The sequence below is a fragment of the Acomys minous genome, assembly GCF_964271855.1.
Source record: "Acomys minous genome assembly, chromosome: 3".
NCBI classification, from domain to species: domain Eukaryota; kingdom Metazoa; phylum Chordata; class Mammalia; order Rodentia; family Muridae; genus Acomys; species Acomys minous.
Genome location: NC_140485.1, coordinates 72,016,895 through 72,044,609, shown reverse-complemented (window position 1 = coordinate 72,044,609; position 27,715 = coordinate 72,016,895). Strand labels below are relative to the sequence as shown.

The window sequence follows — 27,715 nt, the reverse complement described above, 5'->3', positions numbered from 1 at the left end:
GATTTCACAAATGAAAGTGACAGTGTCCGAGGGGACTTGGGAGGACGTTCATTGAGGCTCAGGAATTCACATGAGGCTCTGGGAGCCGAAGTCATTTGCCCAAGGTCACATAGCTCACCTTTGTGGTAGTTTTTTTTTTTTTTTTTAGCAGTTCAGAGGGTTCCTGGGGCACAGCTGTCCAGTAGCCAGCGGGGCCACAACCACGGTGATTCAGTCCAGCAGTTAATTAGTAACCGGAAGGTCCTGCAGCCGGCTCCCAGCTGGCAGGGCTGCGGGGCTGAACTTGTTGCTGGTTTGAGAGTCAGGCGAGTGGGTGACAGGTCACTCCTGCTTGGGAAGATTGGAAGGTGAGTCAGGATTGGGTTTCAGGTCAGAAGGACCTTGTGGAAGGAAAGAGCACAATTCCCCAGGACCTGCGCTGAGACCCAAGGTTTTCAGGTGAGCGGGTACCTGCCTTGTTCTCACCTTAAAGCAGCGCGGCATCTGACGTGTTCTACCTGACTACCTCGGGTACCTCCTTCCTAACTTCCCACTTTCTCCTCTGCCTCTGTGCGCGTTTTCCTTTCCCCTTTCTCCTTCCTTCCCATCCAACTGACTCCCTAACGAATGTCTACTTTCTTTTTTTCTTTCTTTTTTTTTTTGGTTTTTCGAGACAGGGTTTCTCTGTGTTAGCCTTGGCTGTCCTAGACTCACTTTGTAGACCAGGCTGGCCTTGAACTCACAGCGATCCGCCCGCCTCTGCCTCCCGAGTGCTGGGATTAAAGGCGTGCGCCACCACGCCCGGCTTACTTAACGAACCAGCTCACACATTTATTTCATCCCCACTTTCACTCTTTCCATTTCTAACTGTCTCATCTCTTCTGGAGACTCTAGGCTGTGAGTTTTTGGGGGCCAGTTTGCCTGGGTTCAAATCCTATTTATATCACTTATTAATACGGTAAGTCACTCACATCATTTCTCTTCAGCATGCCTTGGTTTCCTCCTCATTTAAGCCGGGATGGTAGGGCTGGGGGTGTAGCTTAGAGGTAGAGCACTTGGTTAGTCCTGGGTTCAATCTTCAGCAACACACATACACACACACATACACACACACACACACATACACACACACACACACACACACACACACACACACACACACACACACATACACAAGCATGGATGACGATAGCTCCTATTCTATGGGTTTATAGGAACAAAAGAAGACCAAGCTAGCCCTTGGGCTAAGAAGGCAGGTTAATGACACAGTCCAGTGGAGTGAAGCCAGGTACGATGACAGAATCAGATACAAGGAGGAAACCCCAGACCAAGTTTTTAGAGTTGGCAAATGAGGACTCACGAAAGGATTAAGGAAAGGAGGCCGTGTTGGTGGGGGGGATGGTGTCAAGAGCGAGAGCTGTATGTGGTTCCTACCCAAGCCCATCGTGCAGGTCTAGTGAGACGGAAGCAGGCCCACCAGAGATGCGCCTGGGGGAAAAGGTAAGACTAAGCAGCGGCAAGCGACGGGAGGGGTGACAATGAGGGCTCGCGGGTGGGAGATGACTGCTCACTGGATGCCGCCACCAAGCCTGATGACCTGAGTTTTATCTCAGGGACCCTTATGGTGGGAGAAGAGAACTGACTCTTTTTTTTTTTTAAGATTTTTTTATTATTTATTATTATGTATACAATGCTTTGCCTGCACATACACCTACAGGCCAGAAGAGGGCATCAGATCACATTATAGATGGTTGTGGTTGCTGGGAATTGAACTCAGGACCTCTGGAGGAGCAGTCAGTGCCCTTAACCTCTGAGCCATCTCTCCAGCCTAGAGAACTGACTCTTGCAAGTTGTCATCTAACACACACACACACACACACACACACACACACACACACACACACCACATACAACACATGTGCAGGCACACACAAACGCACGTCAATAAATGTAATGATAAAAATGAAATAATCAGGAGGAGACACTGATGCCAAGTTGGGCCAGGCTGTATCACAAGACAGTATAATGGAGAAAAGGAACTTCGGGGGGTGGGGGCTCCTAGTCAAGGTGACAGGGAGAAGTGACAGCAAACATCTTGAAGAGCTGTGGCCCGGTACAATAAAAAACAACCTAATAACAGTGGCCATGGCTTCCTGCCTTTCAGCAGAGCTATTTATTCAAATGCCCATTGTCTTCCCCCCCCACATTCATAAAATTATGCACCTACCATTCTGAAATTTGCTTTCCCCTTGATAATTGTATATTGTGTCCCCATTTTGATCCATGCAGGCTTATATATAGACAGAGGTTTGGTTGTGTAACTTTTCATTTTGTGTGTATGCCATCATGGGTCCTTCCATTCCCTGACTTCATCAGTCAAATGTGCCATGAAAACCTCCTATATTTCAGACCTGTCCGAGGTGTAGAGGATTCAGTACTGAGCAAGAATAGTCTGCCTTGATGGGCTGATGTTCTAGTTTGAGACGGAAAAGTAGAACTCTCGACTAGTGACATGGTAAGAGGACAGGAGTGAGGAGTGAACAAAGCTGGGTCCAAAGCCTCTAGGGGAGGCTGGCCACTGTGGAGGGGCTTGCTCAGGACAGCAGAGGCTCCGCACTGAAAGCCCTAAACCCCAGAAAGGCCAAGACAATGGTCACTTGATATAGGTCAGCACGGTGCCTAGACGTGCCACTGAGGCAGAGGCCTCTGCCGGTGTTATTGGAAGTCAGGTGTGTGATGTCTGGGGCAAGAGCTTTGTAGACAGAGGAAGCAAGCACAAGGCGTAAGCCTCGGACACGGGGAAATCAGTGTAGAGACCTAAGGGTGGAGGCAGGGTTGGAGGAGGAGAAGGAGAGAGTCCAGTGGGGACACAGCCAGAAGAGTGCCAGGGAGGGTGCCAAAGCTTCAGATGGCTGAGCAAGGTGAGGACACAGGTGTCATCACTGGCACGTGAGAGGACAGTCATCCCTCGTCCACTGATCCCTTCGGATGCTGGGACGAAATGGGCAGGCTAGCCAGAATGCAAGGCAAGGAGCAGAGTCAGCGTGGTCTGAGGTGTCCCTAAATGCCAGGCGGGGGCATTTAGGCGGTTGTTAGCTTCTGCTATTTTGTTCTTTTAAAGTCCTGTTGCCCAGTGAAGACCCCATGGGGTTCTTGTTACTGAAAAGAAATGTTGGCTGGGTGTGGTGGTGCACACCTATAATCTAAGCACTCGGGAGGCAGAGGCAGGTGGATCACTGTGAGTTCGAGGCCAGCCTGGTCTACAAAGTAAGTCCAGGACAGCCAAGGCTACACAGGAAATCCTGTCTCCAAAAACAAAACAACAACAAAAAAGAAATGTCCTTGGACTGACAGGTGTTGTCAACATGTCACCATGTAGACTTGTGCATTGGTTCAACACTTCTGTTTTGTGGGAAAACAAAAGACTTTGCTACTGTGCACTGCAGTATTCTTAGGTCAACACCTCCGGGTCCCTTGAATTTCGAGTCTGTAAGAATGCCTGACCCACCCACTTCTGCACCTAAAGTGGTTGAGTAGCCACACGCAGCACTCCAGGAAGACATTTGCTGTGTTGATCCCATCAATTCCTTCCTTCCTCAGAACACCTAACCACCCCTCCTGATGCCCTGGTAGAGGAAGGGATCCTGTGAGAACTTAACTGTCACGCCTAACAGCAAGGCCTTCGTGAGCAGGAAGCTCCTGAGATGTGAGCCCACACTCAGCAGAGCTGTGAGGCAGCCAGGCCTGCTTTAGGGACAGTGGGTCAGAGCTCATGAAGAGCCTATGGGGATGACCCAGGTATCCGGGTGCTTAGTAGTCCAAGACCAAAGCCAGCTGGATAGAGAAGCTTCTATAGGGTTTGGGCAGGTGGACTGTTCTCTGTAGCCATAGGTCAGGTCCCTGGCCCACTCCTCTAGACCTGTAGATCTATATGGTGGCTAGATAGACCCCTGGTTCTAACAGATAAGCCATGTATATACGTATGCCCATGTTTACACATACACATACACACGCACACACATAGACACACAAACACACACACATGCAGAGGGTAGATTATCCAACACACACCAATATTGACACAGACACACAGTGATGATTACATGCATGTGGTTACATAGTCACATGCATATATTACTAGACACGTTCTCATCTGAAGACAGACACAGACACTCAACATGCAGACTCACACACATGGTAATACATATAAAAATACATGCTGGTGCATCCTGCACAGTGACACACTAAATGTCTGGAGATTTTATATGCACTACACACGTAGCAAAACAATGATAAACTCAGCACAGATGCACGCTCACATGCACGGAATGCTGTCAAGCCAACACACGTACACATTATTTATATAATGTTCTGCCTGCATGTGGGTCTGCATGACAGAAGAAGGCACCACATCTCATTATAGATGGTCGTGAGCCGCCATGTGGTTGCTGGGACTTGAACTCAGGACCTTTGGAAGAAGAGCCAGTGCTCTTAACCTCTGAGCCATCTCTCCAGCTCCCATGTACACATTCTTACACACACACACACACACACACACACACACACACACACACACACACACACACACTGACACAAGTATCTGAAACCCACGGCCACACTAACATACCAGAGACATGACAAAGCAACAAAGCACATCACTGCACAAAACCCTTGCGGAGAGCACATACCCTGCCTCACATGGTCACGCATACATCTTGCAGTCCCCAGTGGTCCCTGTGTTCTTCTGGAACTGCTGCATAATCCCTCATCTCCTAGGGAGAAATGGTGTCCCCGAGAGAACAGAGGTCTCCCGTCCCATCCTAAGTGCTGCTGGATCCTGTGTGACATCACCGGCCCCCTCACTGCTGCCGCCGCTGGAAATTCTGAGCTCTGTGCCAGGGGCACCAGGCACTGACACTTGCCTCTTGTTGGGAGAACAGAAAGAGTCTCTCTTGTGCACAGCCTGCACTTGGCTCCAACTGCTGCATCTCCCGGAGGCCTCTGGACAGACCGCATAGGTATGTGGGACCTAGGCAGCCAGGGCCAGGCACAGGACCCACAGGGGACAACCTGGGGAGGGGTGGTGGTGTCCCAGTCTGGCTGTGGGAGCACAGCCCCAGCCAGGTGTGTATCAGAGAGGCCAGGACACACTCCCTCTACTGGAATTAACTCTACAGCCCGCTGTGCAGGAGTCTGACAGTGCTGGGCCTCTAGATCAGCCTAGCTGGGGTACGCCCTCCCTTCTCTTGTAGCCACTTTGTCTGCTGGGTAGCCTCTGGCCTCATGGAAGCTCCTGACCCCCTCTTACCATGGAACTCAAGTAGATACTGGCTACTTGAGAGAATTCCGTGGTTCTTGTCCAAAGCCCCCAGTGCAGTTGCTGCTACTGGACACTGGAGAAAGCACCTGGGCAAGAAGATTGTATTCAACACAGAGCTTAGCCTGGGATTATCCACAGGAAGCCAGGATTGCCCACATATCTGGGGAGCCCAGACTAGCCACAAAAGGTGGGGCCCCCCTAGAAAGTCCTTTTCTAAATCAAGTGTGGGGGCACATGTCTGCGTTCTCACCATTTGGGAGGCCGAGGCAGTTCAAGGCCAATTTAGGATATACAGCAAGTTCGAGGCCAGCATGGGCTACAGAGCAAGATCCTGTCTAAAACAATAGTGAAACAAAACTACATAAAGCCACCTTTTTAAAGATTTTGGGTACCTCACTGCGAAGTATAGGGAACTTTTCAGCTTAAGGCCTTCAAGGGTCCTTCCTGCTTTGGCCACCTTGGAGTTCTGGAGCTTCGGTGAATGAACCACAAGGGGTCTTCCTGTCCTGGGTGGGTGACCCCAACCTTTGGAAAGACCCCACAGGCAGGGGCCACTCTTATCTGTTGCTTTCCACCCCTCCTGAATTGTTTGGTGAGAAAGGCTGGGCCAGCAAATGTCATTTGTTCCATCTGTGCGTGGACTGGCAGCCTTTGGGGTGGGGAGCTGCTAAGGCTGTATTAGAGGTCCAAGGTGGGCAAGAGGGCAACCCTGCCTGGAGGCCGAGCCTCTTCATGCCTGTTCCTCCCTGTGCCCCCAGAGCCTACCTGATCACATCTGCAGAATGGCCTCCAGACCAGCTGCAGTTCCTAGCCCACAGGTCAGTAGTTCTTGGTTCTCCTCTCCACACCCAGCATGCTGCACCAGGGACCCCCTTTCTCCCAAGGCTGAGGAAATCTGTCGAGATGCTGGCCACCCTCATGAGCTTTCAACCAGGACTTGGATCTACCAGGTTACTGTGAGCTCGCAGAGTTGGCCATTTGCAAAGGAAATTGAAGAGATGTCTGGCTGGGAGCTATAAGAAGTCCGTTTGGTTAGAAAAATTTACGACATTGGTTTTGAAAATAACCCCACTCTGGCCACCTACCTGTAAGGGCTTGGACAAGTCCCCTCTGGCTTCACGTTTCTTTTCTTTACAATTGTTATGGTGGCCAGCGACCTCTCAAGGTTGTTAGGAAAAGCACAAGTGTGATGTGAATGCCTAGTTGGAGGAGTGGGTGGGTACGGGGGAAGGGGCGGGGGGGGGGGGAGAAAGGCGGTGAGGGGTGGGAATGGGTAAGCTCATCAGTGACCTTGGCGGAGCAAGGGCCTAGGCCAGAGGAAAGGGAAGGGGGACTTGCTGATCTTCGTTGTTTCTTTCCTTAATGTCTGCAGCCCTCTAGGGCCAATGGGAACATCAACCTGGGGCCATCCGCCAACCCAAAGTGAGTTCTGGTTTCTAAGACAAAATTCCTACCTAGCTGTCCCACGGCTGGGTCTCTTTGCTCTAGAAATAAGATCTAAGGTCCCTGGAGTGCTCCGAACCTTTGCCAGCTGGACCAGAATCCCTTTCGCCCTGTGCCAAATTGGCTTCATCTCTCATTAACTTCCCTGCTTTGACTCAGGCTGAGCCTTCTGCCTGGAGTGACCCCAGACATCTGCCCTGTCAGCAATGCTCCAGACCCTTCTCCCAGTGGGTACGGGGGCGGACAGGGTAGACCACCTTCCTCACTGTGTACCTGATTTGTCTCTGCTGGTGTTGACAGCTTTGTGAGCTGGGTGGGCATAGGAGGAGCCGTGTAAGGCTGAGTCCTCTAAGTTCCTTTGGGTGGTGAGACGTGCCTTTCAGGGGCGAGGCCATGAGGCTCCTGCAAAGCCACCTGCATTTTCCAGGTCAGATATTAACCGCAGACCTTGCTTTCTGAGCTTCCAAATGCTAATCCTTGGTCTTCTCCTGTCCACAGTGCCCGGCCCACGGACTTTGACTTCCTCAAAGTCATTGGCAAAGGGAACTATGGGAAGGTAAGGAAGGAAAATAGGAGGCTGGGGTCTCTCCCTTCTACAGCCTTCCACCGGCTATCTTCCATTAGCATATATAAAAAGAAGGGCTCGAGCTGGAGAGATGGCTCAGAGGTTAAGAGCACGGCCTGCTCTTCCAGAGGTCCTGAGTTCAATTCCCATACCCGGCAACCACATGGTGGCCAACAACCATCTATAATGTGATCTGATGCCCTCTTCTGGTGTGCAGGCAGAACACTGTGTACATAATAAATAAATACATCTTTTTAAAAAAAAAAAAAAAAAAAAAAGAAGGGCTCAACAGGCTGCATAACCATAGAGTGGGTGTGAGTGCTGCCAGGGAAACCCTGTCATCCCTGACGTCTTGTGTCTGGACTTGCCTTCAGGTCCTACTGGCCAAGCGCAAGTCGGATGGAGCCTTCTACGCAGTGAAGGTGCTGCAGAAAAAGTCCATCTTGAAGAGCAAGGAGGTACCGGAGCTCAGAATGGTCACCTCCCCTCCTGCCTCTTCATCTCCAGCCTACGGTGGGGGGTGGAGACCAAGATGGTCCCATCTCCCAGAGGTGCAGTGGGGACAGCTCAGAAAGTCTAGCCTCTACACAGGACCCTCAGCTCTCTAGAGGAAGGCAGGCCCAGCCATCCCCCTAGGAGCCTTCTGGAGGATGAGAAGGCCTCTCGTTAACAGGGTCCACTGATGGGCCAGCTCTCTCTGCCCTGTCTAGGTGTCAGGCTCCTCAAGTACACGCCGTGGGCTCACACCACACCCTCTTTAAAGGCCCCTTCAGCTTGGCCATCTTGGGTCTCTAGATGCTTCCGTGACTTGAATCCCTTCAATGCTGTTAGGAGGACAGAGAGAGGATTGAACGTCAAGTCAAGCTACTCAGGAGACAGAGTGGTTCACACTGACAAGGAAGGGAAGTCTTCCTGCATAGATGGCCTTGAACTCACCCTGACAGTGAATAACATTCGGATAGTTTGAAAAAGAGAGGCAGCATGTCCAGAGGCTAGGGAGATGACCAAGTCAATAAAGTGCTCTCTGTGCAAGCACAAGGACCTGACTTTGATCCCCCCCCATAACCCCCCCACATAAAAAGCTAAGCATGGCAGCATGAATCTCTAATCCCAGTGCTGTGGAGATAGATCCAGTGAGAGACCCTGACTCAAAGAACATGGTGGCGAGAGATTGAGGGAGACGTCCATCATTGACTTCTTACACACACACACACACACACACACACACACACACACACACACTCACACACACACACACGGTTGTGGGGGAGGAAAGAAGGGAGCATGGGGTATTTAGATGGATAAAATAGCAGGATCAAAGGCATGAGTAGGGTACTACATAGCATTTTCCCCCTAGAATTTCCCTGGGATTCACTCATCTCATCGTAGTATATGCGTTGCTTGTCACCCAGGGTGAGAGTTTCTAAAGTTACACTAGTACGAAGTGGCTGGGGTTGAGGCTCAAGACTCCGATCTCTAAGTCCTAGACAAGGAGGCTGGGGACAATAGAGAGCCTATCTGGGGCAAGGACACCTCCCTAAGCAAGGTCACCTGGGTTGTACTGGACCGTGGCATGGACCCCTTGTGTTGCGTGACTCCACAGCAGAGCCACATCATGGCGGAGCGCAACGTGCTGCTGAAGAACGTGCGGCACCCCTTCCTCGTGGGCCTGCGCTACTCCTTCCAGACCTCAGAGAAGCTCTACTTTGTGCTCGACTATGTCAACGGGGGAGAGGTGAGTGGACCGCAGGAAGGAAGCTGCCCTCCCATGTGCCCACGGCATCCCTACAAAACACCCACTCGGTAGCTCACCAAACTGGGAGGCTCCGCTCAGGAAGTCGCTTCTCAAGACAACCCAGGCCATACAGGCTCCTTTTCACCCCTGCTGCTGTACCTTCTTGCCTTTCCCACACAAGGTGCCTAGAGAAATAGTGGTCACTACTTCCAGTGCTACTGTTTCCCACACCCAGGCCACAAGGGTAGGGATAACCCATCACTATGTTTGTTTGTTTGTTTGTTTGTTTTTTAATCTTAGCCGGGCATGGTGGCATATGCCTGTAATCCCAGTGCTCAGGGAGACAGAGGTGGGAGAATCTCTGTGAGTTCAAGGCCAGCCTGGTCTACAAAGCAAGTCCAGGACAGCCAAAGTTACACAGAGAAATGCTGTCTAGAAATTTTTTTTTAAAAACTTATTTATTTTCATGTATGTGTTTTATACATTTTTTCTCCCAAAGGCAAGAAACTGGCATCAAAGTAGAGGTTTTAAAGATGGCCATGGGATAAGAGGTGTGAAAGGGCCCGACTTGGAGCCTGGAACACAGTAGCGGCTTAATGATGCTTATTGAAGCTGTGGGGAGCACAGTGTCGTGAGGGGTGGAGTCACCATGTACAGTGTAGTTTAGAATGAGGTGACTGGTCTGCACAGAGTGGAGGGCCTTGAAGGCCCCTGTCTCGTGCTCTAGGAGCTGGAAGCCAGCCACCGTTTCCCTGTCCTCTCTCCTAGCTCTTCTTCCACCTGCAGCGGGAGCGCAGGTTCCTGGAGCCCCGGGCCCGGTTCTACACTGCAGAGGTGGCCAGCGCCATCGGCTACCTTCACTCTCTCAACATCATTTACAGGTGAAGCCTGCTCTCGGCTCAGGGTCAGTCCCAGGACCTTCTTGCTCAACCAGGTGGGGCTTGTGTGAGCCATGAAGTCCCAGTGACTTTGGTCCTTTGACTAAGGAGGGTTCCTGTTCAGAGTTGGGGTATCCTCCTTTCTAGAGTCAAGTACCCAGCATCTCTGGGATTTCGTTTTTCACCCGTGGGAGCTTCCATGAACAGTTCTTCTACTGGACCAGAGTCCCAAGTTTACTCAGTAGGTGACTGTTTTCTCCTATTTTCTGCAGAGACCTGAAGCCAGAAAACATTCTCTTGGACTGCCAGGTATGTGAGGGGTGTGTGTGTGTGTGTTTACACATGCAGCTCAAATCTGTGTTCTCTAACCGCTGTCTGTGTTCATTGTGCTTGTATATGACAAATGTATGCATATGGTAACATTCGCTCTTGTGTCTATATGTGTACATATGTGATCATGCACATATATAGGTATAGAACCATGTGCACAGGAGTCTATGTGCTTGGGCAGATGTCAGTGCAGATATATATATATCTGTGGATGCCAGAGAGAACTCAGCTAACCTCACAGGATGGGGTTTGCTCCTTAGGATGGGAATAAGTTGACTCATGGCCTCTACGAATCCATGACCCTCACTGATCACTTGCTGCATGTGGATTGCCCTCTAGGGGGCAGCATAAGTTTGGAAAAGAGCACAGTGCCCGCAGAGAGGATTAGGCATGGCAGCTCCCGGAGTCTGACAAGAGCCCCTCAGTATCAGTCTACCTTCTCCATCCTCATGACCAGCTGATGCTGGTGGACTTGGCTACCCAGCAAGAACACCCTCAGGCACGGGCCTGAGTCATGATAAGCTAAAGTAGACAGTGGAGTGCCCTGTCCTCTGAGGTCTCCTGGCATCCAGGACCGAATCCTGGGTATGCGTGAAGATGTAGTTTGTGTACCATACTCCACAGCCACTGCTCTAGGCTGTGGCATTTGAGCTTTGACTACCAACCCCTTCCTATTGTCTCTCGCCCACAGGGACACGTGGTATTGACAGATTTCGGCCTTTGCAAGGAATGTGTAGAGCCGGAGGAGACCACATCCACCTTCTGTGGCACCCCTGAGGTATGTGGAAGATCTACGGAGAAGGCAGATTATGAATGGTTGAGGCCACAGACACTAAATAAAGCCACCAGGCTACCTCAGAGTGGCCTCACTCCATTCTCCCAAGCTCTTCCCTGAGTCAGCCCTGTGCTGAGTGTTCCAGGGAAGCACCATTTGGAGCGTGGGGATCCAGCAACCTCTGCTGAATTCTGCTGTTGCCCAGTGGACATAGGTCAACTCTAGAAGGATATGGGTTTGCATGCCTGTAATCCCAGCACTTGAGATGTAGGGACAGGAAGATCAGGAGTTTGAAGCCAGCCTCAATTATATAGTAGGTTCCAGGTCAGCTGAGACTTCATGAGACCAAAACCAAATATATGCAAACCTTACTTATCGATTATGATGTTAGGGTCTCGGCATGCTAGTCAAGCACACTTAAAAAGTAAAAAGATGTGTCGGAGTGATGGTTCAGTGCTGAAGAGTACCAGTTACTCTTCCAGAGATCCTGGCCTGGGTTCCTTAAACATACACATGGCAGCTCACAGCTGTCACGATTCCATTTCCAAAGGGACCAATGCCCTCTTCTGGCCTCCATGAACACTGCATGCAAGTGGTGCAAGCAAAACACCCAAAACACAGAAACTTTAAATAAATAAATCATGTGTGTGTGTGTGTGTGTGTGTACATGCATGCGTGTGTGCGTGTGTGCGTGCGTGCGTGCGTGTGTGTGTGTGTGTGTGTGTGTGTGTGTGTAGAAGTGGGTAAAACTAATTTAATAATATATTTTATTTCACTCAATATATCTCAAATATTCACATTTTACTACATTTTGTGAAATGGGGCTGTCAAGACGGCTTAGCATGTAAGAGCACTTCTGTCAAGCCTAAGGCTCTGAGTTCAATGCCCAGAACCCACATTGTAAGACAGAGCTCAGTTTTTCAAGTTGGTCCTCTGACCTCTTTATGTATGCACATATGCACACGCACGCACGCGCACATACACACACACACACACACACACACACACGTAAAAAATGTTGAAACGCCAGGTATGGTGGCACATGCCTTTAATTCCAGCACTCATGAGGCAGAGGCAGGTGGATCTCTGAGTTTGAGACCAGCCTGGTCTACTAAGTAAGACCAGGGCTATACAGAGAAAGCCTGCCTGGAGAGAGAGAGAGAGAGAGAGAGAGAGAGAGAGAGAGAGAGAGAGAGAGAGAGACTCTTTTACTGTGAGTAAAAGAATTTCAGAGCAGTTGCTCTACAGAGTAAGCTCCAGGACAGCCAAAGCTATGCAGAGAAACCCTGTCTTGCAAAACCCTAAAAAATTAAAAATTAAAAAAAAAAAAAGCTGAAAGCTAGGCGTGGTAGCGCACACCTTTAATCCCAGCACTCGGGAGGCAGAGGCAGGTGGATCTCTGTGAGTTTGAGCCCAGCCTGGTCTACAAGGAGAGTCCAGGACAGCCAGGACTACAAAAGAAACTCTGTCTCAAAAAACCAAAAAGAAAACAAAAAAAAAGGAAAAAAACCCAAGATAATAATTAGGGCTGGGTATGCACGCCTCTAATCCCAGCACTCGGGAGGCAGAGGCAGGCAGATTGCTGTGAGTTCGAGCCCAGCCTAGTCTACAAAGTGAGGCCAGGATGGCCAAGGCTACACAGAGAAACCCTGTCTTGAAAAAACCAAAATAATAATAATAATAATAATAATAATAATAATAATAATAATAATAATAATAATAATAATAATTAGGGCTGGGCACAGAGCTCGGTGGCAGGGTGCTTGCCTGGAGTGCCTGAGGCTTTGAGTTCAGCCACCAGCACCACAATCAATCGATCAGCAAACGCTGCATGTCTGAGCAGGAATCCACATGTCCATCGGACTTGCCTTAGGTTTAAAACCTTTCCTTGAACACCAACCTATCTTGGATGTTGAACCTTGAACCCGAGGGTCCGTGGGGCTTGGACAAGCACCAGAAGGGGCAAAAGGTTGAGGCTGCAAAGTGGAGCCGCACCTCTCTGTTCACCCTGGGGCGGGACTCTAGAGCCGCCCTGTCTGACTCCATCAGCCTGGAGGGCAGGAACCCACCCCCCCAGATGGAACCCCTACAGTTGGTTCTCATGCAGCTGACTGTCGGGCCATCTCTCCTGGCGGGGACCATTGTCTATGTGCATGAGGTACCTACTGGATAAAGCTGGCCCCCAAAGCCTGGCAACAGCCTGTCCTTGTTGGGTACAAGTAGCATTAGGGAGCAGGAGATGTGGAATTGTGACTCGGGTGGGAGATAGTCCTCCTTCTGAGTGCCACTGCTGAGGTGCCAGGCATACAGACAAGAGTGCGTACATTTGTTCCTGCATCCCCAGTAGGGTGTGTGTGTGTGTGTGTGTGTCTATGTGCGTGTGTCTGTGTGTGTGTGTGTCTGTGTGTGTGTGTATGTGTGTGTGTGTGTCTATGTGCATGTGTCTGTGTGTGTGTCTATGTGTGTGTGTGTGTGTGTCTATGTGTGTGTATGTGTGTGTGTGTGTCTATGTGCGTGTGTCTGTGTGTATGTGTGTGTATGTGTGTGTGTGTGTCTATGTGTGTGTGTCTGTGTGTGTGTGTCTATGTGTGCGTGTGTCTGTGTGCGTGTCTGTGTGTGTGTGTCTATGTGTGTGTGTGTGTGTCTATGTGTGTGTGTGTGTGTGTGTCTATGTGTGTGTATGTGTGTGTGTGTGTCTATGTGCGTGTGTCTGTGTGTGTCTATGTGTGTGTGTCTGTGTGTGTGTGTGGCGTGGCATGTATTCATGTGACAGGCTCATGTGCATATGCATATGGAAGCTAGAGATTGATGTCTAGTGTCTTCCTTAATCACTCTTCACATTATTTTTCTTTTTTAAATTTATTTATTTTTATTTTATGTGCATTTTATGTCCACGGGTGTCAGATTTTGGAGTTACAGACAGTTGTGAGCTGCCATGTGGATGCTGGGAACTGAACCTGGGTCCCCTGGAAGAACAGTCAGTGCTCCCAACCGCTGAGCCATCTCTCCAGCCCCACATTATTTTTCTTGAGCGTGTCTCAGACTGCACCTGGAGTCGATCGGTTTGGCTAGGCTGGCCAGTGATCCAGGGATCTGCTTGTCTCCAGCCCCGCCCCTACGCCGTCTCTTTGGGGCTACAAGAGTGAGCCATCTCACCCAGCGCTTATGTGACTGCTGGAGATCTGGAGATCTGCCCTCACGCTTAGACCCCAAGCATCTCTCCAGCCACCACTCTCATCATGTTTGCATTTAGGGACAAGGGAACCAAAGTTCTGGCAGGTCAAGTGCTCCACCTGGACCCACACACTGAAGGCGACTCAGGGCTGTATGATTCTCTTCCTGTCTGCACACCCATACAGTACTTGAGCGCAGCTGTTGCTGAGACTCTGTTCCTTGGCAGCAGTGAACCCCAGGCTAAGAGGTCAGCAAGCCCTTGGGACCGGCAGAAACACAGCGCTGCCTCAGTTTCTTTCCCTGTACCAGGCATGGCTCCCTGGCATGTTCCCATCAATATGACCTGAAGTGTACCCCATTTTGAACCTCTCCCCTGACATTAAGCTTTCCAGAACAAAGGTATTCCACATTCCTTTAGTTTTGCCCCTTTGTCACCTCGCTTCGCTGGATTTCCCCAGCCCTAGGACACAGGTAGTCTATCGGTGAGCATGTACAAATGAGAAGGCATGCCCCGCTTCCGAACTGTGGATTCAAAGATTGTGACTCCCTTTCGCACTCTTGTGAGACATACGGTGTGCACAATGCTGCAGGACAGTCGTGCTGATTCCTGTGTGTCCCCAATGCACTGCAAAGGACACCAACTAGACCTCTGGTGAACAAATATTAACAAACACAGGAGAAGCCATGTAGTGATAACAGCAGGAGCAACCCCTATTCATGTTCTCCTTTGAGTGCCCTGTTCACAGGTATAGAAACTGAGACCAGGGGTCCTCAAATAACTGTACTTCCTTAACAGTACTTGGCTCCTGAAGTGCTTCGTAAAGAGCCGTACGACCGAGCGGTGGACTGGTGGTGCTTAGGGGCAGTCCTCTACGAAATGCTGCATGGCCTGGTGAGTGGACAGGGACATCTACAGGGCATGTGTGGCTTGTAAAAGCTGAGGGTGGTCTCTGCTTTATGTAGCTTACCCTAGATTTGCGTGGGAGAATTGAGTGAGCTATCCCTCCACCCTGCGAAGGAAAGATGGGGGGCAAACTGAATGTGAAGAATGTATACCTTCTTTTCTTTTCTTTTTGAGACACGGTTTCTCTGTGTAGCCTTGGCTGTCCTGGACTCACTTTGTAGACCAGGTTGGCCTCGAACTCACAGCGATCCGCCTGCCTGTGCCTCCTGAGTGCTGGGATTAAAGGCGTGCGCCACTGCGCCCGGCTAGTGTATATGCCTCTTTTAAATAATGTTATTTTGGCAGCTTCCATTTATAACACACTCTCTTTGCAGAGTGTGTATGGTACCTTATTGTACCAAGAGGAAAACTGAGGCTGAAATGTCACAGTACTGGTAGATTGGGAGCCAGCCTGAGCTGTATACTTTAGGAGGAAGCCTGTGTGGACCTTCCTGAGGTTGCCTTTCCTCTGGGCTGGGTTTTCCAGCATGGCATGGTGCTTCAGAAAGCGTAAAGCTCTGTGTGGTCAGAAGGACCAGTGGGTGGAGGAGCTGGAGGAAGAGCAAGGAAGGGTAGACTGAGAACGTAGCTTAGAGTCAGTCCCGCTCTTTCCTCAGCTGTGTGGCTTGCCGGTCTCCAGCCTTGTGGTCTCTCACCTGCCAGTTTGTAGTGTCTGGCAGAAGATGGCTGCGAGGCCAGGAAGAAATGAAGGGGAGAGTAATATACAGAACCTCTGTAGGACCCCCCACCCTCACCCCCACACCCCTACCCTGTGAATGGGCAAAGCCTGTGGCTTTCTCAGCAATCCTCTCTCTTGTGCTGGAAGCCCGGAGGTCCTCTCTCTTCTGACCTGCCCCACGAGCTGTGGCCCTGGACATGGGCCTGGACAATCCTCCTGGCTACCCAGCTTGCTCTAAGACATGCTGAGACCCCTTCCCACGGTTTCACGGCTGAACCCCCAGTTTTTCTCCTTGTCTCCCCAGCCTCCCTTCTTTAACAGGGACGTGGCCCAGATGTATGAAAACATTTTGCACCAGCCGCTGCAGATCCCTGGAGGCCGGACGGTGGCTGCCTGTGACCTCCTGCAAGGCCTGCTCCACAAAGACCAGAGGCAGCGGCTGGGCTCCAAGGAAGACTTTGTAGGTGACAAGCCGGAGAGCACTGGGCCCTTCCTGTGGAGACAGCTCAGAAGCCCCCGGGGTGGGACTGCCTTCTGCAGCTCTCTAAAGCCAGTGCACTTGCCTGGAAGTGACCTTTTCTTCTAGTTGACCTCTTTTCTCTCTCTGCCTCTGTCGTCCGTCCGTCTGTTTCTGTCTTTGTTTCTCTTTCTCTGTTTGTGATGTGTGTGTGTGTAGGTCAAAGGTTGATGCCAAGTGTCTTCTCCAGTTTTTCACTGTATTTCTTGGAGCAGGGTCTCTCGCTGAACATGAAGCTCACTGACAGGCTAGACTGGCTGTGCAGGGACCCCCAGCGATCCCTCCTTCCTAACTCCTCAGCTCTGACATTACAGAATACGCCCTCACTCTTAGCGATTACAGAAGAGCCGGCGATTGAGACTCGGGTCCTCATTTTTGTCCACCAAGCACTTTACCAAGGGAGCCATCTCTCCAGCCCCTGACTACTTTTTTAAAAAATAGGGCATGTTTTTATTTATTTTTATTTTTAATTTATTTTATTTTTTTTGCCAGCAAATAGTTGCTGAACCCTTATTTTGGACCAGCACTGAACTAGGTGGTAGGGATTCAATAGCCTGGGTCTCTGACACAATTAAGCTCGAAGGTAGAAGAAGAGTGACAAAAATCAGAGATTCTATGCAATTATCACCAAGTGTGACAAATTCTCGGAAGAGATTGAACAATGAACAGAGATAGATAATAAGAGTATAGCCGGAGATCACTGGCCTGGTCTACAAAGCAAGTCCAGGACAGCCAAAGCTAACACAGAGAGACCTTGTCTCGAAAAACAAGCAAGCAAACAAAAAAGAGTATAGCTGGAAGCCAGTCGTGGTGGTGCACACTTTTAATCCCAGCACTCGAGAGGCAGAGGCAGGAGGATCTCTGTGAGTTTGAGGCCAGCCTGGTCTACAAAGTGATTTTAGGACAGCCAAGGGTACACAGAAAAACCCTGTCTCAAAATAAAACAACAAAACAAAACAACAAAAACAAAAGGAAGAGTGTATAGGGACAGCGTCATTTCACATTGGCATGGCCAGGCAGGTCCTCTCTGAGGAGGTGGCAATGAGGAGCCATGCAAAGAACTGGCTGAAGGCTTGCCAGCTACAGGCACAGCGCGTGCAAAGGTCCTGTGGTATGAACAAGGGGGAGAATGGCAGAGGAACTGCATGACCTAAGCATGTAGAGGTTTCCTCCTGCGTCTGTGCACAAATATGCTGCTTTCCACAGATATCTGAACAAGTCCCTTTGCTAGACATCCAGCTGGACACAAGATACAGAGATAAGTAATTCATATTATTCATAATATGTTCCCTGGACACATGCATTAAAAAAAAAAAAGATGAAAGCATCACTTTAAAAATGGTCTTTTTGTTACTCAGTGTAAGAACATTTCAAGGCCAGCAAACTAGGATGGGTGTAAGAAGCCTGCAACCATGCCTGACTACCTGAGTTCGATCACCAGGATCCACGTGGTGGAAGGAGAGAATTGGCTCCCGAAAGCTGTTCTCTGACCTCCACGTGTGGCACGGGCAGGCAGACGTCTGTCAGGGTTAGGCCAGGCAGGGCTGTAATAGCAAGCCTGTGTCTAAAATAAGAAAGATACAACCGTAGTCCCGAGGGCCTCAGCATTTACACGACAGGTTCTCGGACTGCCCCACCCCCACCCCAGCTCTATAGCAGCAGCACAGCCTTTTTGACCCATGTCTGGCACGGAATGAGAGTGTGTAAGCATTATGTACATTAAAAGATCTCGGGCTGGAGAGACGGCTCAGAGGTTAGGAGCACCATCTGCTCTTCCGAAGGTCCTGAGTTCAATTCCCAGCAACCACATGGTGGCTCACAACCACCTGTAATGAGATCTGGTGCCTTCTTGTGGTGGGCAGGCACACGTGTGGGCAGAATACTGTATAAATAATAAATATAAGTCTTTTAAAAAATAAATAAATAAAAGAGCTCCATGCCAGGTACTATGATGTGCAAGAACACTTGAGCTATTTGCCTGCCCATTCCTGTAGCCAGCTTAAAGATGCAGACTTCCATGAAGACAGAGCTCTTCTTCCAAAGAAGAGTTTGACTCTTAGAAGTCATGCCAGTGACTGTAAAAGTGACTTTTATTTGCCTGGCTCAATTGTTGTCTGGGAAGCTTACTGCCTCCTTCTGCTAACTTAGGCCTAGTCCTGGAAACTTCTAGCCTCTGTACAATCTAACCTAGGCCTAGAATGTTTTCAGCCTCTGAGATGTACTGCTTAATAAGTTCATCATTTCTTGTTCTTTCTGAGCTCTAGATTGGCTGGTTCAACTCAGTTGGTGACCGGTTCAACTCAGCTGTTCTGGCTCAAACTACTCTCCCAGCTGACTTGCTCAATCTGGCTTCTCTCTTGGCCCAGAATTGATCTGCTTGGCCTCAAACTAACTCAGCAATCTGTTCTATTCTCTTGGCTCCTTCTCATTTTCTGGCTCATTCTGTCTTCACCTGAGTTCTTTCTCTGCAACCCATCTCTCTATTACTGTCCTGGTAAAACTGCCTCCTCTCTCTGTAAAACTGTCTCTTCAGTAGCTTCCCTTTCCTCTCTCTTCTCATGAGAGTTGGGCATATCCTATTCTGTTGAATCTTCTCTGATTTGTCACATTTCTGCCACTCAATTAAACATCACTTTCAAACTTCTACAAACTAACTTTACCTTTGTTTGGGATTAAAAGCATATGCCAGCACTCCTGGATCTAAACTTTCCTTTACCTGATACTTGCTCTATACCAGGCTTACCTTGAACTCTGATCTGTTTGCCTCTCTCTCCTGGATTAAAGGCATGTTTGTATTCCAGCCTGATCACACAGATCTAGAAGATCTTTGGATGTGATTTCTTGTCAGCTGGATCACACAGATCTAGAAGGTCTTTAGATGTGATCTCTTGTCAGCTGGATCACACAGACATAGAAGGTCTTTGGATGTGATGTCTTGTCAGCTGGATCACACAGACATAGAAGGTCTTTGGATGAGATCTCTTGTCACCTGGATCACAAAGACACAGGTCTTTGGATGTGGTTTCTTGCCAGAACATCCATGCTCTGAGTTAACATTCCTCTACATGTGACTCTTTAAATTACACATTCACATAAATCAAACCTCTGGAAGGCAGTGCTTATACAAAGAGTTGGAGAACTGTTCAATGTGAAACAGACAGAGGGAGGGTCCTGCTGGGAGGGAAGGGGGTTTAGAAAAGAAGTGGGGAGTCATGCCCAGCAGCCACACCTCACTTCTGGGTCTCTGGACTCTGCAGTTTTTCTTGGGGCTTTATTTCTCATGTCTTTGTTGGTGAGTGGGTTTGTTATATTTCTCTGGATTGCATCCTGGAAGAGTCAAGATGTATCAATGTGCAGGGAGGTGGGAGGCTGTCTTCCAGTGCCCTCCTGCGCTCCCTGCCCCACTATGATCAGTTCTGAGTCTTGCTCACAGACATGTCTCGGAGCCTGGTACAGTGTGGTTGCTGCAACCTGACTGTGGAAGGCACCTCTGCTGTGGGGAAGAACACTTTGGGCTCAGATGGTATGGGAGGCAAAATATCTGTTGACAGAATGCTCTCTTAGCCAGAGCTGCAAAGGTCTGTCTAGTTGGTTGGTAGCCAGTAGGGGGTACCAGCTGGGGAGCAGCCATGGCTTCTGACCAATGTCTTCTTCCTGCAGCTTGACATTAAGAACCATGTGTTCTTCAGTCCCATAAACTGGGATGACCTGTACCACAAGAGACTGACCCCACCCTTCAACCCAAATGTGGTAAGTGAGCAAGGGTTCCTCTCCAAAATTTAGCATCTGGATTCCCAGGGCTGGTAGGATCTAGGCCAGCTCTCTTTACACAGCTGGAAAAGAGTCAACTCAGTGAGTTGTGCAAGGCAGTGAGAATTTGATCTGGCTCTAGCTGCCCTGGCCCCTGAGGGCTAGCTCAGCCTTAGAAGGTTGAGCCATGGGCTGTTCCTTCATCTTTCATCTCCAGCACCATAACCTCACAGGCTGGTGCAGTGTTTATTTTTGAGACATGGTAGCCCAGGCTAGCCCTCACAGCTCAAGATCCTTCCACTAAGCCTGTGTCACTTCACCCAGTGCCCTTACAGTTTTTATAGTCTTCTGTGTCACATAGTACACTTGGGCAAATCTATACCTTTAGACCTTTTCCTGGTGATAAAAATGACACACGTTTCTTGTAAAAAAGTGTGTAAAATGGTGTTGAAAGCAGCAATGGGGAAATGGCTGGGTATCTCACCAGGCAAGGGAAGCCACTGTTGGCAGACTTCCTTCCACACCTGAACACGGCCAGGATTCATTCACTATTTATACTTTTCCTATGGGAAGTTCCTGTCATTGGTTCATGGAGTCGTTTTCCTCACAGTGGTGAGATTACTGGCAATGGGATTTATATACCACTGGGAAGTTTGAAAACAAATTTAAGGAACAATGGCTACTGCTGCCTCTTGGCCTGGCAGTTTAGGTGTGAAGCCATTGGGCAAGTGTCTAAAATCTCTATAAACACACAGACAAGCGTAGAACCAAGACCCTCAGACAGGGGTGAGGCTTGCTCTTGGGACCACCTTATCATCATTTTATGATGTTTGGATGCTTTCTCCTTTGATTGAGTTTTTTGGGTTTTTATTTGTATGTTTTTGTTTGTTGTTTGTTTTGGTTTTTTGGTTGTTTTTTTTTTTGAGACAGGGTTTCTCTGTGTAGACCTTGTGTACATTTCTTTAGTATCATATTCTTTAAAAAACATTTTATTTAATTTTTAAATTTAGTGAATTGGTGTGAGGGAGATTTTGGAGTTACAGGCTCTTATGAGCTGCCATGTGGGTGCTGGGAATTGAACCCGGGTCCTTTGGAAGAGCAGGCAATGCTCTTAACCATTAAGCCATCTCTCCAGCCCTCTAGTATCATATCCTTTATTTGTCAAAAATGGAAACTATTTTTATTGTCAGGAGCTACATAGCTAGCAAGGTTAGGCAAGGAACATCGGTGATTCGCATTCTGGTCCAGGAACTCTGAGCCCCGGGCTGGGCCACTGCACGCTATGGCCCTTCTGAGAAGCTGGAAGTCATGGGTTGTTTCCTCAGACCAAGACCTGCACGCTATCTGCAGACCTTCCACCACTGCTCACCTGCTTACGTCATAAACCCCAGGAGCAGTGTCTTCTCCTCTGGAGAAACACCAGTATTGGTTTGCTCCTGCCCTCTAAAGTAGGGGTTTTCAGATAACAATCTTTTCTTTCTTGGGTTTTTTGAGACAGGATTTCTCTGTGAATCTCTGGTTGGCCTGAACTTGCTTTGTAGACCAGGCTGGTCTCAAACTCACAGAGATCTGCCTGCCTCTGCCTCCTGAGTACTGGGATTAAAGCGTGTGCCACCACACCTGGCCAGATGACAATATTTTTTGTTTGTTTTGCTTTTGTTTTTTCAAGACCGGACTTCTCCGTGTAGCCTTGGCTGTCCTAGACTCACTTTGTAGACCAGGCTGACCTCGAATTCACAGCGATCTGCCTGCCTCTGCCTCCTGAGTGCTGGGATTAAAGGCATGCGCCCAGCTCAGATGACAATCTTTTTAAAGATTTATTTTATAATTATGTGTGTATGTAGGTGGGTATGGTGTATGTGTCAGCTGGGGCCAGGAAGAGGGCATCAGCTCCCCTGGAGTTGGACTTTCAGGTGGTTGTGTAGCTTCCCAAAGGGTCCTGGGAACCAAACTTGGATCCTCTGCAAGAGTAGCAAGCACTCTTACCTGTGAGCTAGCTCTCCAGCCCCTGCGTGCGACACCACCAGCTGGCAGGTTTTTTCCAAAGTAGATCAGCCACTGTTCTCTGTGGAGCCTCGATCTGTGGTTAGCAATGAAACAACTGACACTGGTGTCTACAATCATCTCACTTGTTTTTTTTTTTCCTCCGAGTCCTCTTTGCTCCCATCAAGACAGTGTAAGTTTGTGTACATGGTGGCCTCAGAGTGCCACGAGAGACAACTCCCGAGGACCCTTTTTCAAGGCTTTGCTTGGTTATTTGGCAATCTGGTTGCGTAGTCACATGACTGGCCCATGCTAAAAAGATGGAGATACACATTCTAGCTCTGGAGTGGAAATGGAGAGTCTATTATCATCTTTCCTTTCTTTGCCTGGGACTCCTTATGCAGGTAGACCAGGCTGGCCTTATGCAGGTAGACCAGGCTAACCTTAAACTCATAGAGAAGTGCCTGACTGCCTCCTAGGTGCTGGGATTACAGGTGTAGGACACTTTGCCCAGCATCATGTCTTTTTAAAGACAGGATCTGAGTACACCTGGTTAACCTCAAACTTCTCTTGCAGCTGAAAATAATCTTGAAGTTCTGATCCTCCTGCCTCCACCTCCCAAGATCTGGGACTTCAGGCATGCACCACCACGCTCCATCTTTTTGTGACTTTTTTGTTGTTGTTGTTGCCATTCCCATATAGATCCCCAATATAGCCGAGTGGCCCGGTGTCTCTACCATATTATTCTATTTTGTCTCTGCTATTTAGGACTTATCAGCCCCCTAAATGATCCTCTTGTCTCCTCCATCATATAAGGTCCTTGAAAGTCTTTGCTTGCTCTGCTTTCTCCTCCCATATTCCCAGTGCTATGAGCTGAGCAGATGGTAAGCATTTAGCAAAGGCACGTGACTAAGGGCTTGTCTGAGGATGGGTGTGGAGCACAGGGCAGTGACTGTTAAATATGAAGGACCAGGAGGCACTCAGAGGGGAAGGCCTCACAACCCTCTCCCAGCTCTGGGATCCTTAGCTGACTTTGATCTCCATGTCTCCTTCTCATCTTTGGCTTCCAACAGGAAGGACCTGCTGACTTGAAACACTTTGACCCAGAGTTCACCCAGGAAGCTGTGTCCAAATCCATTGGTTGCACCCCTGACACCCTGGCCAGCAGTTCTGGGGCCTCAAGTGCATTCCTTGGATTTTCCTACGCACAGGATGATGACGATATCTTGGACTCTTAAAGAGACAAGCGCTTGTGAAGCCACCAAGACCGGCTGACAACTGTGGGGACTACCTCCTCTGCTGCCAGTAAGACACAATGAGTTTGATGACGCAGAGAAGAGGGAAGTGTTTTTCCATCACACAAAAGAACAGCGCAGGCCTCAGGCTGGCAGGATACCAAGTGCCCAGTTATCTGTAGTTCTCATTTGCCCTTCCTGGGAAATGACTTCTGTGTTTAGTTTTTGTTGTTGTTACTGTGACAAAATAGCCAAGAAGAGCAATGTAAAGAGGATCTGTCTGGGCTCACAACTGCAGCGGTTTCCGTCTGTGGTTGGCTGGTCCCACTGCTGTGGTCTTTAGCCAGAGCTGACTCGTCTTGGTGGAAGGAGTGGGGAAGAAAAGCTGCTTATATCGACCAGGAAGCAGAAACAAAAGACTGGGCTGGGAATAAGCTAGTCCCTTGAGATAAGATATTCCCAAGCGACATACTCCCTCCAAGGGGCACACCTCTTAGTCAACATTACCGCTCCATGCTATAAAGTTATCAGTCAGTGAGTGAGTGGACTAAATCACTGACGAAGCCTGGTGCTTGAGACCCAATCATTTGCTGAAGGCCCTATCAACTGAACACAGGGACCTTCAGAAAACACTTCAGAGCCAAACCGTCAGAGTTTTGAATATTGGGTTACATGATCCCAAAGTGCTTCCTGGTACTCTTGCCACTTGTGTTCTAAGCAAGAGAAAAGGAGGAGTGGGTTGTTAAAGTTTCCCAGAAGCCTAATCCGGTGGCTTCCTTTAGCATGTCATAAATCCCCCAGCCCTACTGGAATGGAACCTGGGCACAAGCTACCTCTTAGGAAAAGGGTTCAAATGCAGAGGGAAAAGGGGGAGATTGTTGCATAGGCAACCAGCCCTCTGGGAGAGAACCTCTTGGTATCTGAATTTTTATTTCGGTATATAAACTAATGCGCTGCAGTAAGCCTGTAGATGTTGCCTTGGGTTTCACAGTGCTCTGTGTGGATGGTGTCTGTTTCAGGTAGCACTAAATGCACTAGTTTGTTACTGGGTATGGTAGCCTCAACCCCTTTCAATATTCAAGGATCTCCTTGCTTTTAAGCCTCCATCATGGGGGGGGGGGCTGGGAGGGTGGTGACCACAATTTGGAATAGGAGATGGTAGACTCTGACATCATCCTCCCCTTAGCTCAAGGGAGACACGTGGTCCAGAGATGTACCTGGGCCATACCTGGGGCCCAAGGACGGGACTCTGAACTCTCTTTGAGTGTGTCCTGCAGAAGGGGCGACAGTGCAGACTGGAGCAGCCAGGCCCCAGCATACCAGGGTTGGAGCACTGCTTCTAGAAGCCTGAGAGTTCCTTTGATGACCTCAAAGCCTTTTAACATACTCCCTTTTTACTCAGTTGTCCAAAGTCAGATTCAGAACACTTCTCTTGGGCGAGTTGTGGGGCACATGTTCCTGTCTGTCAGTAATCCAAATAACCCTAAGCTAACAATTACTCTTCCTTCTTTTGCCAATGAAGAGACAAGGTCAGAGAAACTTCTCCTTGCTGGAAGGCCACACCACTAACACAGACTGGCATGTGGGACTATATTTTACCTAGGGTTCTACCCTGTCACCTTTGGATCCGTCTTCTCCTTTTTCAGGCTATCAGGGCCAAGAAATGAATCAGCATCTCTCATCAGAAATGGGCACAGTGCACATGCCCTAAAAAAAACAAAAACAAAAACAAAAAAACACAAAAAAACAAAAAAACAGGGAGGCAGAGCTCCAGGGCAACCTGGTCTACAAAGTGAGTTCCAGACAGTCAAGGAGACACAGTGAGTCCATATCTCAAAAAAGAAAATCTCTTAGATCAAAGCAAGAATTGGCTAGAACAAGCCAGAGAGCGATAAGAAGAGGTCTTGAAGGGAGCCTCACTCCTGGTCTTGGCCTGGTTATCAAGTTCATGTGCTTTACCTCATGTACAGAAGCCAGTCTTGGAGGCTGATGTCCTGGCTAGCTACAAAGCACCCGGCGTTCAGGCTTCATCGTTCTGGTTAGCCAGTGTGTGAGCACGGATGTATGTTCAGGACACTGCCCAATGGGGGTAGACTGTTCTGCTTTCGTTTCAGTTTCTTTTCCACAAACTCCTGGCACATACTTCAGGGTGGCCTCATTAGCCTGCTGGTTTGGGAACAGTGGGAGGACTTTCTTTGAATCAGAGTATGCTGGTGACTTTTACTGACTTTTCTTTTATACTTGGTCCCACTCCTTTCCTCTCAGTTTTGTCCCCTCTGTCATCTGCCTTAGGAATTAAGGGGATGGCAAGCCTGGGACACAGGAAAACAAAACACCAGTAACACTCATCTATTGAAGATCAAAGCTGAGTCACGAGTTATTATTAAGTATTGGTTTGGAAAAGAACCCATTTCTATCTGACCTGGTGTGGATTAACTGCTAGAGGCGGGTCACAGGGAGACGGCGTATCTTCCCTCATGTAGGAGTGTAAGTGTTGGGAACCTGAACGTGCTGTCAGGTCCACAACCAGCTGGTTCTGTTCTAAGATTGTAAAGTCACAGAATGTTTCACCAGGATAGAAGATACAAATGAAGAACGAGTGTTATAGCTGGGCACAGTGGTGCACATCTGTAATCCCAGCACTAGAGGAGGCAGTGGCAGGCGGATCTCCGTGAGTTCAAGACCAGCCTGATCTACAAAGCCAGTCCAGGACAGCCAAGGATACATAGAGGAACCCCCATAGAAAAAATAAAATAAAATAAACTGTGTTACATCTATATTTATTGAGAACATCCCACGTTTAAAATTTCCTATTTGTATGTGTGTGTGTGTGTATGTGTGTGTGTGCATAAACATGTGTCACAGGGTCATATACAGGTCAGAGGACAACTTACGAAAATCAGTTCTTTACTTGCATTATGTGGGACTCAGGGATTTAACTCAGGTTGTTGGGCTTAGTGGCCTTTTTGCCAGCTAAGCCATCTCACTGGGCCCATCCCGAGTTTTCTAAGCATCACCTACAATCCTCATAATAAGCGTTTAGGAACTATTCTCAATTTATGGGTAGAAGGTACTGAGATTAAGCAGCATGTCCAAGCTCACCGGATACAAGTCATAGTCAGAAACCGGATTTTGGAGCAGCTGACTCTAAAACCCACCAGCTCCTTGTGCGACCTGGTACCATGGACTCTGGGAAGTGCTCTCTTTCTGGTTCTCCTAGCACATCTTTTACCCTTGCTGTACAGAATGATCCTGTACCTTGCCCAACTCCAGACTGCTTTCATTTGCATCCTTAATTGCATACTGTAATTGCCATGCAACACTTCTCTAGAAAGTTCTCAGAGCTGGGGATTAACTTAATGGCAGAGCGAATGATATGGAAGGTTCTAGATTTGATATTCAGTGGGAGATAAGAGATGATTCTCTTTCACACTCTTTAAAATCAATAGGTGAAAATGCCAGACAAGCCGGGCATGGTGGCACATGCCTTTAATCTCAGGACTCAGGAGGATCGCTGTGAGTTCAAGGCCAGCCTGGTCTACAAAGTGAGTATAGAGAAATCTTGTCTCAAAAAAGACAACGACGAAGAAGAGGGGGAGGGAAGAGGAGGAGGAAGAGGAGGAGAAAAAATGAAAGAAAATGCCAGTAAAGAGCACAGTGGTTACAAAGCAAGTCTAGGACAGCCAAGGCTACACAGAGAAACATCTCGAAAAACCAAAAAAAAAAAAAAAAAAAAAAAAAAAAAAAAAGAGCACGGTGGCTCACGTTTGTAACCTCAGCACTCTGGGAGGTAGAGGCAGGCAGATCTACAAAGCGAGTCCAGGACAGGCAAGGATACACAGAGAAACCCTGTCTCAAAAGGGAAAATTATTAAAGAAAAGGCTAGACAAGTGTATTTTAATACCCTAAATACGCCTACTGCTGTGTACCTAAGGACATATATAAATTAAAATCAAAACCGCTGGGCTTCCTACATGCACCTGCATCACGCCGTGGGGCTGCAGCCGCTTTGTACACAAATCCACAGTGCTCTCGCTGAAGGCAGAGTGCTCTCCTGAAGAGAAGGGTGTCTGTCTGTCGTTTGCACAAGAATTCCCTCTGCATCATCTCCAGCTCTGCATCATCTCCAGCCCCTCACAGCTCCCCACGGCAGTTTCTATTTGTACACTTTGGTTAGATATGACATTTCAGGACTCCTGGCTTCCCAAGCCTCTCTCACTCAGCTGCCTTACAGAACCTGCCTAGACGCCCAGCGTCCACATCCTTGGAGGCAGGCCAGGGCGTGGCTTACCGCAGCAGGCTCGCCACCGAAACCCACAGAACCTTCGCCCTCGGGGAGACCCGAGCTTGCAGCGTGGGGACCTACCATCTTCATCGGCTTTTAATAGGAGTTGTTAGCAAATGAAAGA

The 27,715-nt window shown here is 48.8% G+C and overlaps 1 protein-coding gene across 4 annotated transcripts; it reads left to right on the top strand.

Moving 5' to 3' along the window:
• Positions 1–258: 258 nt before the first annotated feature.
• Positions 259–26,074, top strand: SGK2 (serum/glucocorticoid regulated kinase 2). Of its 4 annotated transcripts, none has more exons than XM_084775091.1 (14): positions 259–347; positions 4,756–4,997; positions 6,058–6,117; positions 6,672–6,721; positions 7,241–7,298; positions 7,682–7,765; positions 8,911–9,042; positions 9,811–9,923; positions 10,193–10,229; positions 10,942–11,028; positions 14,996–15,091; positions 16,126–16,281; positions 19,999–20,088; positions 23,145–26,074. In XM_084775091.1, the coding sequence occupies exons 3-14, from the start codon at positions 6,082–6,084 to the stop codon at positions 23,307–23,309; spliced, it is 1,104 nt and encodes a 367-aa protein (XP_084631217.1). In that variant the 5' UTR covers positions 259–347; positions 4,756–4,997; positions 6,058–6,081; the 3' UTR covers positions 23,310–26,074. The 4 variants fall into 4 exon arrangements, with proteins under 4 accessions (XP_084631217.1, XP_084631219.1, XP_084631218.1 ...); XM_084775093.1 differs by having other exon boundaries at positions 299–438; positions 8,914–9,042; XM_084775092.1 differs by having other exon boundaries at positions 300–438; positions 4,942–4,997.
• Positions 26,075–27,715: the final 1,641 nt, after the last annotated feature.